Here is a 15,053-nt window from a genome sequence, read left to right as displayed (position 1 = left end):
TTGTTTTGAACACACATTTCAAAAGTCTTCATTTATTTCTTCAACTCCGTGTCAAGTCAAACTAGGACAATCTTTTTTGAGACGGAGGGATGAGTATATAAGAATCATAAACGCTTAAGCATCTAACGAAAAAAAAAACACTTGAGCAAAGTTCAAGACTTAGCTAATTAATTTGGCAATTTCAACATTTATTTTAAATCATGGAGCAAATTACCATGCAAGCTTGTCTCACAGGTGCATGAAATCACATTCAATATACGGTATTTCAAAAGCATGAATTAGCATGAAAGCTCAACAAGATAACTTAAAGCTCGGAATACAATAGCATCTAATAATCATTCATTAGCTTCACATTTAATTAATAGGTTCACATAAATTGTAAGGGAGAGAGTACATATTTTCATATAAACTTTTATCACTTAATTATGATAATTGAACACGTATTTTTCCCTCCATTTTCGACTTAAGCTATATATAATACATGTGGTCTCATTTTTCATGAGAATATCGAGTGTGAAATATTTAATTTGTTGTACTAAGCATGCATCTTATCCTGCTATTTTCCGCCAGACCTTTGGAATCTTGGAACGTTTTATGTTCACATTTCGGGAAAAGGAAAGTTACTGGCTTACTGCTTTGCTGAATACGGGAAAAGTAGTTGTTCCAACATTTATATGCAGTTCATACGTAATGTTTGATTTGTTTAAATTTAGTTATAAATGTCCTTATACTTATCTTCAGGATAGGAGCTACGTAGGTTGAAAGGTTGTCAAGTACACTGAACACCTTTTGTTGAAAGGTTGTCAAGTATATTCAACACCTTTTGCCGGAAATTATATTGTATTATATATATATATATATATATATATACTTTATTAAAATTTCTGAACGAAATTTCTGACTTCACAGTAATAGGAAAGTTCAGAATTGGATTGCTGCTGAACAAGAACCAAAACCAGAACCGGATATTTGTTTCATTCTTAATTTCTTATGCTAACCAGCTATCGTTAATTAAATTATAAATTTTGAAAAATTAACAACCGCCCTCCGATTTACGTAATTTTATACATGCCAACAAATATGTCACTTTCCACGAAATATTTTATTCATGGGATTAATCAAATTTGGAGAAATTAAATAATTTAATTCCAGGTGCTGCCAAAATGCAATTTGATCTTGCAACGTGATTCGTCTGTCTTTCACAAAACAACATGTTCAATTATTGTCACTATATATCATGTGGGAAAACACACACATGCCCTCTTCTTATCTTTAACATATTCCCATTTTTCTTTTCCTCTTCTCTCACTATATTCATCAAACTCATATTGAAATTTGAAAAACTATGTCTCTACAATCTCCTCTAGATGAAAATCATGTCCGTGCAGATACTGTTGCTAATACTGATCAAACTCTAGACAACGATGAAGAACATGTCATCAAGAAATCTCCAGAGACCTTCCTCGATTTACCACCAGAATCTTTTTGGATCCCAAAAGACTCCGAACAAGATTGGTTCGATGAAAATGCAACCATGCAACGTAAGACCTCAATGAAACTCGGTTTTTTTGGCAAGTCAAATGACAATTCGAGATCATTCTGTCATCGTTCTTTCGCCTCAACGTTGAATCATCATAAAAATCCCAAATCTTCTTCTCTTTTTGCTCTTCCCAAGTCTCATAAAACTAGCTCGAGTGATGCAAATCCCCGACATAACAAGGTACCGAGACGTTTATTTAGAAGCCGGTCTGAACCGGGTAGAAAGGGAGCAACAAATGTGAGTGAACCGGGTTCACCTAGGGTTTCTTGCATTGGGAGGGTTAGGTCAAAGTCAAAGAAAGACAGAGGTGTAAGAACCGGGTTTTGGAAAAAGTTAAGAACTATTTTAAAGATCCGGCCTAGAGTAAAAACTGTGGCCAATGTAAATGTTGAACCGGCCGGTTCAGTTGGTGTGAAGCGGTTGGAGACTAGTGACCGGTCAAAGTCATAGAGCAGCAACGATGTTGATTGGGTCATTTGCACTTTTATCCCTCTTTTGTGCTGGTCTTTAATTTTGGTCCTTCAAATGGGCTGGTGTTTAATTTTTCCCTTCAAAATCGATCTTCTGCCTAGAAGGACATAAATTACGCATCATAATATTCACAAGTTACGCTAGCATTCTTAAAGAATTTATGCCTCACGAGGACAAAATTAAAAACCAGTTTCCATTTGAAGGACAAAATTTAAAGACCATTCCATTTGAAGACCAAACCGTGCAATTACTTCATACACGTAACGTTGATAGGGCCACTTTTGCTGTCTCGTTAGGCCGCGATTTGAGGCCTGTGGGGCCCACTACAAGTATTATATAAACAGCTATAGGGTCCACTATTTTGATATTTTCTCATTCTTTCAATTTTGTGAAATATATATTCAATTTCCAGTTGTTGAGCATGTTGAATTAGTACTCATTATTTTGGGAAAGAGGATAATCCACTTGTTTATAGTACTAATTGTTTTGGTACATGACTTTTCTACTTTCTGCCTTTTTAATATTTAAAAAAACAGTACTTATTATATAAGTATAGGTGGTTCACGAAAAGTTGCAAATATATCCCTACATAGTTGATCGTGTCGTCATCTCAAATCATTTTTCAATAGTGGAACATCGGCAGTTGGACGGGTATATTTTAGATGAAAGATAACAGTGAAGCCTTCTATGATCCGATAGGTAAACAAAAGACAATGTTAGGGGGCAATTTTGGACGTTTTCCCTTTAATTTCATTCTATAAATTTTGTGAATTATATAATCAAATTCAAGTTGTTTTCAATTTTAGATTTAGTATTATATTGAGAGAGGATAATCCACTTGTTTATACAGATGATTTAATACATGACTTTTCCACTTTCTGCCCTCTTAATATTAAAAACAACATATATGTGTATAAGTTGTTCGTGCAAAAATAGCCAATGTTGAATATGAGACAATATGATGACTTTAGGTTTGACTGTAATTAAATTTTGTTCCTAAAACTAAACGTGGAAATAATCAATGGCTGGTGAGATAGGATTTTGGGCTAAAGAATACGTAATTTAAGGTTGCAAGTGCTTAAAGCTTCTAGAAAATAGAAGTCATCCTACAAGAATAAAAGAAGTGCTTCTACTCATTAATCATACTTAGATATTAAAAAATAAATCCACCTTTATTATTTATTAATTAGAGTAACTTCATCATGCTTTAAAATAGATCTTCTCAACTTCATTTATTTTAAGATCCAAACCTCATTACCTCATTCACTAACGACCCAAAAGAATTGCAAAGTTTTAGATGTCTCCCATTAGAAAATTATTATTTAATGAACTCCAGTATTAACTCCAACATTTTTCATGAACTCTAATATTACGCCTAGTATTTTATTTATTTATTTTTTTTAAACTCCAGCACTCTGTACTGGAATTTACTTGTAAAGTTTTTTCTTGTTTTAACTAAGGCAAGAAAAGGGCTAGCCCACACCATTTGAAGTCCAAATAGTGATTGGACATATGAGTGTTTGGTGTGAACTTTAGATTGAAAAATGTGACGCATCAGGAAGTCAAAAATTATGAGAAACAAGCTATTATTAAAAGCAGTCCATTTCAACTTTCAACTCCAATTTGAATGCACATTGACTAAGCCACCCTTTGATTAGAGAATTTTCCAGTTTCTGGACAGCCAAAAGGGGTTAGAACTGGCTTTTTCTCATGTCAGAACAAATTTATGATGCTCAAACCTTAAATATCATTGACCAATCCCGTGGCACCTTAAAAGCAAGGACAAAACTTTAATATCATCATCAGAAAATCAAGCTCAAAATCCCGACTTTTTCTTCTATTTCTTCCAGCTTGCTTTTTATTATAGAGAAAAATGTTAAGCCATATAGAGCCCAGATTTCTTCTATGGTCTCAACTCAAAATGAAGCAACGACCACATCTCCAACCTAGAAGTTTATTTCACATTATAACTTCTGTCCTTTATTTATCAATGAATATTGAGTTAGAATATCCATCTCTTCTCCAACACCCCCCCCCCCCCCCCCCAACTTCAAAACCCGAAAAAAAAAAAAAAGTTCCAATCATTTGTGTAACAACAAATTTTGCGTGAAGAAAATAAGTACGATTAGAAAATATTATAATAAAGTGTAGTATTTTATTTTAAATATTATGAATATTATTGTCTCTATAATTTCTCATATTATTCTTTTTCAAAATAACTTCAAGGGCCTCTGATGTTGATTTTGAATTTAAATTGTTGATCGATGATCTTGAATTCAACTAGCGTAAAAGATGACTTAAAACTGCACTCTTTGAATCTTGATTTGTTCTTCGTTCTTGAGCTCGCACTTGGATGTTTGATTTTGAACTCGAACTTGATTTTTTGAGTGCTTGAGTATTTGTAGCTTCTAGCTAGGGGTGTACAGATAAAACCGACAAATTGCACCAAACCGATAATTCGAGTCAAACCGAGAAAAAAAACCCGACTAGTAGTTTGGTTTGACTTGATTTGATATTAAAAAAAAAAAAAAAAAAAACCAACCAAAATTGGTTTGGTTTGGTTTTAATGCGAAAAAAGTCAAACCGAACCAAACCAACCCAACGTTACATGTATTAACTTTTTAAAAATATTTATTATTAATGTAATTTATAAATATTTCTTAAAACTTTTCATAGTTTTCGGTCTTTTAACATATTATTTCAAGCTTAGACTTAGAATTTTGAATGATCCAATAAGTTTTATAACCCATAAAGAAATTTAATTCTAACACTAGCAATGACAATAATGTTGGATATCTATTCTTCAGTTTTGATTGGTTTAGATAGTGAAAATACATAACTTATTTTATTTTTTTCTTTGTCACTTAATTAATACTTATTAGCCGTACATATTTCAGCACGAGTTAGTATTTCTAGATTATGATCATTTTCACTATGGTTTATTAATTGGCAATATTTATTTATGCAATTTCATTATCTTTTTTGTTGAATATTTTATTACAAGTTCATCAGTCATCTCACATTTTATGTTATTTTCTGAAGATACACTTTAATATACAGTTATATTTTACTAGAACTAAAGAAATATTTGAAGTAAAAGTTATATATTTTGTACAAAGTCTTTTCCAAAAAAAACCCAGAAAAAATCAAGATAACCCGAAGTTGAAAAAACCCGTCTTTTTTTTTTTTGGTTTATAGATTTAAAAACCCGACACAATTGGTTTGATTTGGTGTATTGAGAAACCCAAATCAATCCGGTTCATGTACATCCCTACTTGTAGCAAAATTAGTGGCTTTTAATCCACGAACTCGCTCTTACTTCTTGTTATGAATTCGGGTTCCTTTTCGGGGTTATAACTTATGTGAACCTCTATTAATACTTGTGGAAGCGAAGAGTTATGATGAGGACAAACTATTTTCCTTTAATTTGATTGGTTGACTTGAATCATCAACAAATCAAATTGAAGTTGTGACAAAACCATATTTAATTAATTGATATATGTCGCTTCCACACGCGATCTCTTTGACCTTTAATTTGACTAGGCGTGTCACGTCATCTAATATATGGCATAATGGCATGTAATGTCACTTGCCACGTAGTAGAGATTTGTGTCTCGAGATAAGATGATATTCATCCAATGAACCTTTAGGCTTAATAAAACATTTGTTTGCGAGGATTGTCCTTTTTTTGGGGTGGTCTTTAATTTTTGTCCCTCAAATTGGTGGTCTTTAAGTTTTGTCATTCGCCTAATACCCTGAGGTTCTGGATTTGAACATCAGCTCAATAAAAAAAAAAAAAAATCGCAAGGCGAGATACATTTAAGGCAACTTTGAAGATAAAATTCTGCCTTAAGTGTCGGCGAAATTCCAAAAATGCTACCTTAAGGTAGAGTTTGCTTTGAAGCAAAATTTGCACTCATTAAACTCTCTTAAGGCATAATTCTTGTGCAAACTGCCCTCAACTTATCATAATTTGCAGCAAAAGTATACCCGATGTATAGCAACCTGCGTTGAGAATTTTTTTTAAAAAATTTTCAAGCAAAGACCAAGAGGTTCGAACACAAGGCAACCTAAGATTTTAGGCGCAGGACAAAAATTAAATACTTTCATTTTGATGGGCAAAAATTAAAGACCACCCCAAAATAAGGACATTAGTGCGAATTGCCCTTAATAAAAGTAAAACTTACACAAATAGCTACCTTTTAATAGGTTACCATTAGTGCGAATTGCCCTTAATAAAAGTAAAACTTACACAAATAGCTACCTTTTAATAGGTTCTAATAATTTATAGCTACAAGTTGCAAAATTACAATTCGTGCTTGCTTTTTTTGTATTTACGATCATTTCGCGTTTTGAAATACAACGAAATACAAAATCATATTGTTAGTACGATCATTTTCGCGTTTTCAAAATACAGAGAAAAATACAACGAAATACAAAATCGCTGTTGAGTCTGGTCATGTTCGCATTTTCGAAATACAACGAAATACAAAATCATTGTTGAGCCTGATCACGTTTGCGTTTTCGAAATACAACGAAATACAAAATGGCTGTTGAATAAAAAAACGGCTATATACGCTGTGTCCCAGAAAATAATAAGTGTGAAAGCATTTGTATACAGCAAAATACACTTGATGGGCATGAAGCTAAAAACGACAAAAACTTAGGGATTATGAGACAAAAGAATTTAATTTAAAAAGGTGGGGTAGCTATAAAATGTAAATTTTGAATAATATAGCTACTAAACTTAAATATTAAAAAAGATAGTTACTATCCATAATTAAATCTTAGGAGTAGCTATGATAAGTAAAAATTCCATAATAAAATGGGTCCATTACTTGAAGCCCAATCGAATAGACAAGCCCAATGAAATTAAACTTTTTAAATAATTAATACAGTACTTATAATTAGCCACACTATTAATTTGAACAAATATATTATGCATATTGTCCAAAATTAGTTTATGAATTTAATTCAATAAAGTTTAAGTGCCTACAGGATAAATTTTGAATTTAAATGACAAATTTTCAAGAATCTTAATTCAACAGTGATCAAAATGGAGACATAAGTTATGCCACAAACCAGACACAAACATAACTATCTGGATGACTGGATGCAGAATAACCCTGTTTCTTAATGGTTTTCTTATTTTCCTATTCTCCTTTCCTGGAAAAAGGCTCTCTAATACTCTTGAGTTGCCTTAAAAACAGAATGAACACATCAACAAAATTCAATGAACTTCTTCTTCCTTGTGCGTGTATATAACACAGTCAGATTTTGGGTACGAAATACATGTCAGCAAATAACCCTTCTCCATCTGATCATCGTCGAGGAATGCACCTTCAGATTGGTCTACTGAACCCGAAACCAACTGTCCTGCACAAGTACAGCAAGAGCCGGCCCTGCAAGAGTAAGGCAGCTCCATTCCCGCTTCCTCTGCTGCATCGAGGATGTATTGATCATCGGACACTTCAAATTCATTCTCGTCACCATCAGGCCCTATCAGCTTCACCTTGTATGCTGCCATTGCACTGACTTTGAACGAGGATGAGGACTTTAAGCCAAATGCTTTGGAAATACTCTTTACAGAACCTAACGAGCATCGAGGTTTAGTAAAGGTGGAGGATCTTATTGATGGTGTAACCTTGAGCAAGGAAGACGAAGGAACGCTTATACTCGACATATTATACCTGGAGGCACACATAACAGATCAATTAAGCTGACTCGCGCTAAGAACCTTGAACAGATGAAAGATCTTTCAAGCAAATAAGAAGCAGCATGTTTAATATAGAAGCAAAAAAAGTGTAAACTGAACTCCTCCTAATGGAAAATGTCCGATTAACAAAAGGGAAACCATGAAGCTGACAGTTAATTTCCAGTATTACACTACTGATTATGCGTATATTAGTAGTCATCGTCGCAGAATTTTCAATGTCATTAGCATCCAAGCTATTTCACGGATACAGTACCCAACTAACAACTGATTTCTACATCGCCTCAAATGGTTAGCTGTTGAAAAAATCCTATTAGAGACCTGTCAATTGCACACTCAACATAACAGATAGTGTATCAGTATCATATAGTTAAAGTGCATAGAGAGAAACTAGTCTATTGTCTTCAGTTTATTGAAAGCAAGAAATTATTCCTATGATGAGTCTTATTCTAATTCTAGGATTCACAAATTTCAAATCAGGAGTTTTAGTCTTCAGAATGGAAAATTCATCCCATCAAGTTGTTCATTGGAAAGATATAAATGAATCCAACTTATGTGTTCTTTAGAAGTACTTAGATCAATATGTACAACTAGATTAGCTCTACTCTCATCCATACTCACAGAGTCAAGATGACACGCGCATATATGAAATTCCATTTTGCCATATTGTTTTGGACTCTTGATTTTATCAAAACCTACAAATTTATTATAACATGACCAGACAGTGATACATTTGTTTCAGACTATGTTACTTGAGCTCTCCAAAAATGCTGCCAAACCTGTGTCGGATCCTCCAAAAATGCACTACTTTAGGAGGATCCAACACGCCGTCGACATTTTTGAAGAGTTTGAGCAACATAAGTTCCAAACTCACCATAGAACTCATGCTGCTACTTAGAAGTTAGAACTACTCGTGCAAAGGTGCCCTCTGGCTCTTAACTTATCAATTCACACTTCACAGAAGCCAAAAGTTTTGTTAAATTTCTCTAATGACCACAAATGCCAAAATTCACCACAAACATTTCTGTGTTTCACTATGACAATTAACAAGCAAAGAACAAGAGGACAACAAAGAAACACAAGGCAACACAAGGAAGAACAATCACAAAAGATACATGTCCAGAGGAACAAACTTTGCTAGTAGGAATCTGATCAATTTCACTTGAATAACTATTCTACTTCCAATCATCAACAACAACTAAGCTTTAGTCCCAAACAAGTTGGTCCGCTATATGAATCCTTACTTTTCCATTTAAGCTCAACTCATGTTATCATCTCACCAAATAAAAGTAAATTATCCAATTCCAAAATGAGTTTAATTGCTTCGCACCGATAATGTAGCGTTTTCACACACAATCAAGTTAAGGCTGCCTGCAATAATAGGTACTTGTCTATAATATAAAGTGCACTAAATAACATGTTGTAATAAGTAAAAGTACACTGCTAGGATAAACATTCTTTAATTGTTAGTGTATATAAGTTAAATTCAGAAATTAACTTCTGTGCATTGATAGTAAATTTTTTACACAACCAGGTTAAATTACCTAAAATAGCAGGCAACTGTGTACAATAAGCCCACTTTGACAATCTGGAAAATAAACTAGATAACCTATTATCATAGGTAAATATTTTTACTGATAGTGTAACATTCTTTAAACTGACACGGGACTTGAAGATCAATCTATTACCGGTCATCAAACAACTTGCTATAACTTGATTCAGTCAACAATATAATCATTTCTCTTGATAAATAAATAACTCTACATCCAGTAATCAAGAAAACATATGATGATTTCACAAACAGTAACAATTAAAGAAGGTAACTTACTGAAGTAGAAGATCTGAGCTTGCAAAAAGATGACAGAACTTAATAACTGACCAAATAAATAGCTATATGCTGTGCCCCAGATATTTCTCATGGTAGTGCTTTATATAGAAAATTCTGAAAGCTTTACCGACTGTTGAAGAGAGCAAAGAAGCAGAGGGGAAAAGGAAATAAGGGTACGTGCCCTTCACTATACTTCCTTGTCCTTTCGACCCTCTTTAAGGACATATTTAGGTTGTATATGCATTAATGTAATCAGTGACGAATCAAGATTCTTTACCAAAAAAAGAAATTGAAGTTATATACACCTTAAGTGCAAAGAATTTTTAAATTATTAGATCATATATTTACATGTTATTTTCAGTAATCTATCTTATTTTTTAACGCCATATCAGATTTTTAGGAGATCTTCTTGAAATATACTTGGAATGACATCGGAAGTATCCGGATTTTATCCGGGTGTTCGGAAAAAAAAGAAAGCTAAATATACACTATAATTTTTTCAAGAATGAGGTATTCGAAAGTTAATATATGCACATAAATACGTAAAATTTACCCTATATATACACTTTAATTTTTTGCCGTGTTCACTCCGAACACCCTCGGTTAATTATTAATGAACATCCGCCATTCGAATGACATAATGGTGCATAATTCTTTTTTAGCCTAACCATATACTATAACTTAAGCACTTATAGGGGTCATTTGATTGTTGGTTAGAAAGGGAATTATTCATGTATTAGAACCAATATGCTTATTAGAACCAATAGTTTATTAGTTGCTTTATATAAACTCTAGCACACCAAATACGGTGCTTGACATAATGGTGCATAATTCTTTTTTAGCCTAACCATATACTATAACTTAAGCACTTATAGGGGTCATTTGATTGTTGGTTAGAAAGGGAACTATTCATGTATTAGAACCAATATGCTTATTAGAACCAATATGCTTTATATAAACTCTAGCACACTAAATACGGTGCTTGTTATATGGAGATAGAAGATATAATCATATAATAACTAAATTCTACTTAATTAATCCATATATAGCTAATCCACACCTACATAACTCTAACCAACAATTAAATCACCCCTTAAAACTCTTTAAGCAATACTATAATTTTGTGGCAATTCATGACATATAGCTGTGTCACTGTCCATAAACTAAACAATTACTTGCTAACTAAATACTCGTATTAATTCAGTTATTCTAACTTTATGTTTTTATTATAAAAGCATAGAAATTTCTAGTAGTACTTTTATATGACTTCTGAAATATAAACACTTAAAATTAAGTATTTTTTATTTTGTTGTTCTCTTTGTGATGGTCCTGATGAAGAAAATATTACTGGTGAAATGAAGCAGAAATCATTTTTTGTACAGGGGACGTAAAACTATATACTATAAAAAATTGTGATAAGAGGTAAAAAAAGCCAATTAAGTAGCAGCCAAGTTGATAGCTACCTTCCTGAGTCAAACCGTACAGATACATTGTATGCAGACAAAGACAGGAGATGTTGTGGAAGGATGTAGTTTCCAGATACATTGTATACATCAAAGAATCAAGAATTTTCTACAGTATATCTTTTTAAGGAAATAACTTATCTTTTTTCTCACTCGGAACTCAATATCCGGGAGCCTAACTAAGTTCGGATTCGCGTCGCGTAGGACTCATTCGAGGAAAGCACTCTCTATCAAGAATTTTTTCATACCCAAGGCTCGAATCCGAGACTTCTAGTTAAGGAAGGAACAACCCCTTACACGTGGTTTAATGAAAATAACTTGACTAATAGCACAAATACATGGGGGATGGAATTAAAAGAGACCTCTGAGTTATTTATTTAAGGATTTAGGACACAAGTTTTAAAAAATGGGTAAAAGGGACTCTATTATAATTAGGTATTAACGGGGTTATGCACATTTACAAAAAAATATTTTTATACACCCCAAAGTTTTTCTATTTACAAAAAAGCCCAACATATAAAAGGGTTTTTTGGCCAAAAGGGCAACAAAAAATCCCAATTATTCAGGTCATTCCAGCGTAGACAATGAAAGAACCAGCCCCACATTCATCTTTATGTTCTTCCAGATCTTCTTCTTCTTTTTCAATCTCAGCACATTCCAGTCTTCCAAACGCCTTGCTCTCTTCAAACTAGGGTTAGATTTATCTTCATTGAACAAAAATGAAATCTGCATTTGCCTTCTTCTTCATCACTAAACCAAAGATTTTTGAATTTGTGTTACTTCTCTGTTCTTGATAGTAATTTGTTAATACATTGATTGGGCATTTGCTTCAAAGGGGATAAACAGTTCATCTCAGTGATTTAAGATAATAATTTAACGTTCTTCATCGTTTTCTAAATTAAACATTATGCTATTCTGGATTGTTAAAAAACAACGTGTAGTTGTTTATAAACAACTGCATTTTGTTTAAACAACTGCATGGTGTTTACACAAAGGACCTGCATTGCACATGTTATTTACATAAACATCATATATATTTTAAACTATCCATGTAGTATTTACACTAAACTGCACATCGTAATGTATTTAACATTCATATGTAGTTTAAACAACCGCATGGTATTTATACTAAGAGTTTGCACTACACATGCAGGCTCCATGTAAACAACCAGACTTTGTTTAAACAATCACATGTTGTTTACACTACGAACCTACATATAAATTCTCTAGGTATAAAAACCGTACGGACTATAATATTGTCACAAATTCTAATATGTATCTTTGTAATATCCGCAGGTGTTGTGACAATTAATAAGGGACAAAATACTATTAGATGTGATCTACATGGTGAATGGATAGAGGCCGAAGAGCGTTATAGTTGGAAGTCGAAGGTTGGTCTTACAGTACCGATACTAGTGAGGAGGGATGTTACGGATGATGAGTTTGTTGGTATCGTCATTACTAGGTGTAAGTTATGTTGTGCGCCGAAGGATCTTTCAATCACTTACATGCTCAAAAGATTGTTGCAACGGAAAATGCACATTTTTCTGAAATAAAAGATGATGATGATTTGTTCACTTATTTAGCTGATGTTGACAAAGATGGTCGTCATTGGCCCATTCTAAGGGTAAATGTGGTTGAAATTGGGCCGATAGAAGTTCTAGCATCTAGAGAAGCAGTTGGAATGTTCCCTGGACTTGCTAGCAATGTAGTAGGGCAAAAAGAAGCTGGAAGTTTTTCTGGATTTGATTACAATACAGCGGGGGTAGAAGCTACTTTAGAGTTTCCAGAATTTGATTACAATATCGCAGGGGTAGAAGGGGCAGAAGAAGATACAGATTCTCCTATTAATCTGAGCAATACACAGGGGGTTGAGGGCTCAACGCAATGTAGCCACACTCATGAAGATGACACAGGATTTTTCTCGGGTCTAATTTTCAAGAAGAAGCAAGAATTAAAAATCCTGTTGAACCTTCTGCCGTGAAGAATAATTTTAGTTTTGAGCATGTAAAGAACACAAAAAAAAATCTACAATGTCAAATATGTAGATAAGAATTGCAAGTGGCGACTGCGAGCTATGAAGTTTGAGGGTACCGATAGGTTTCGTATTACCACATACCATATGCACACATGTGGAGTACAACATCTTACAAGCCATCATCGACACGCAACCGCTGAAGTCGTTGCTAAACACACTGAAAATAAGTTTATCGAGTGGAACAGTCTATCTACAAGAGAAATTAAGGAAACAATTCGTGTAGAATTACGATGCAAGATTAGTTACTGGAAGTGTCTGGTGGGTAGTAATATTGCAAAATCTTTGACAAGAGGAACACCAGAACACGGATATGAAGTTATAGATAAGTACCGTCATATGATTCATGTTACAAATGAAGGAAGCAAGACAGTTTTGAAGGTTGATTCTCGTGGCAGGTTCTTGTATTTTTTTTTGTATCCTATGGAGCTTGGATAAACGATTTGCTTATAAAAGAAAAGTCCTAGCTGTTGATGGAACCCATTTGTTTGGAAAGTATGACGGAGTGTTGTTGTCTACTGTGGCACTGGATACAGAACATCACATATTCCCCGTGGCATTTTATGTAGTAAATTCGGAGTGTGATGCGTCGTATCAATACTTTTTTGAACAATTGCTCGAGATCATCCCCAACACTAATGAGTTGTGCATAATTTCTGATAAACATCCATCTATAAAGAAAGCAGTTTCAAATATTTATACTGAAGCTCATTATGAAGCTTACATGAGGCACCTTGGTGAAAGCATCAGCAAAAACTTTCACTGTGGAGATTGGATGCACCATTTTTATGATGCAGCGAAAGCATATCGGAGGGACGAGTTTAATGATGATTTTCAACAAATCAAAGATTTGGATATGACCGTCGCCAAATATCTTGAGGATGTTGGTTTTCATAGATTGAGTAAAGCACACTTCCCTGCCAACAGGTACGTTATAAACAACCAGTGGTTGCTTAAACAAATTATATTTGCTTACACTAAATAACAGGAAGTTGTTCAAGCATTTCCTGATTGTTTGCAGTGCAGATTCTTAGTTAATATGTATATATTCTTGATGTTCTCGGTATGATGTAATGACCACCAACATTGCTGAGTTAATTAACTCAATGTTCATGGCGAAAAGAGAATTCCCGATTACTGCTCTATTCAATTCTATAAATAGGAGGTTTGCTCAAAAGTTTCTAGAGAGACATATGGTGTTGGCCAACACATCAACCATACGTGTCCCTTCTGTTGAAAGAAAAATAAGAGAAAATGTGACGATCGGCAATACACTACTGGCCCATCAAATAAGCTTCCACACTTTTAGCATTATTGGTCACGGTGTAGTGGCTATGGTTGATCTAAACAATAGAACATGTTCTTTTAGAGAGTTTGACTTGGACAAAATACCTTGTCCACATGCTATTGCAGCGATAACAATAGTGTATTGCCGATCGTCACATTTTCTCTTATTTTTCTTTCAACATAAGGGAAACATAGGGTTGATGTGTTGGCTAACACCATACACCTCTCGTGAAACTTTTGAGCAAACCTCCTATTTATAGAACTGAATAGAGCAGTAATCGGGAGTTCTCTTTCTGCCAAGAACATTGGGTTAATTGACTCAGCAATGTTGGTAGTTATTACATCATACCTAGAACATCAAGAATACATACATATTAACTTAGAATCTGCACTGTAAACAATCAGGAAACGCTTGAACAACTTCCTGTTGTTTAGTGTAAGCAAATATAATTTGTTCAAGCAACCACTGGTTGTTTATAACGTACATGTTGTCAGGGAAGTGTGCTCTACTCCATCTATGAAAACCAACATCCTCAAGATATTTGGCGACGGTCATATCCAAATCTTTGATTTGTTGAAAATCATCATTAAACTCGTCCCTCCGATATGCTTTCAGCTCGCATCATAAAAATGGTATCCAATCTCCACAAGAAAGTTTTATGGATGCTTTCACAAAGGTGCTCATGTAAGCTTCATAACGAGCTTCGTGTATAAAT

At 33.8% G+C, this 15,053-nt stretch overlaps 2 protein-coding genes across 2 annotated transcripts; one reads left to right on the top strand and one right to left on the bottom strand.

The window, feature by feature from the left end:
- Window positions 1-7,059: 7,059 nt before the first annotated feature.
- Window positions 7,060-9,764, bottom strand: LOC132059216 (ferredoxin, root R-B2-like). Its single transcript, XM_059451767.1, has 2 exons — window positions 9,553-9,764; window positions 7,060-7,701 (listed from the first exon to the last, which is right to left on the bottom strand). The coding sequence occupies exon 2, from the start codon at window positions 7,692-7,694 to the stop codon at window positions 7,242-7,244; it is 453 nt and encodes a 150-aa protein (XP_059307750.1). The 5' UTR covers window positions 7,695-7,701; window positions 9,553-9,764; the 3' UTR covers window positions 7,060-7,241.
- Window positions 9,765-13,092: 3,328 nt separating this feature from the next.
- LOC132061074 (uncharacterized) lies at window positions 13,093-14,084 on the top strand. The gene is made up of 3 exons (XM_059453950.1): window positions 13,093-13,448; window positions 13,507-13,977; window positions 14,072-14,084. The coding sequence occupies exons 1-3, from the start codon at window positions 13,093-13,095 to the stop codon at window positions 14,082-14,084; spliced, it is 840 nt and encodes a 279-aa protein (XP_059309933.1).
- The last annotated feature ends 969 nt before the right edge of the window (window positions 14,085-15,053 follow it).

Source organism: Lycium ferocissimum, chromosome 6 (assembly GCF_029784015.1).
Source record: "Lycium ferocissimum isolate CSIRO_LF1 chromosome 6, AGI_CSIRO_Lferr_CH_V1, whole genome shotgun sequence".
Lineage (NCBI taxonomy): Eukaryota > Viridiplantae > Streptophyta > Magnoliopsida > Solanales > Solanaceae > Lycium > Lycium ferocissimum.
The sequence above is the reverse complement of the archived record's forward strand: the minus strand, read 5'-3'. Positions and strand labels throughout refer to the sequence as shown.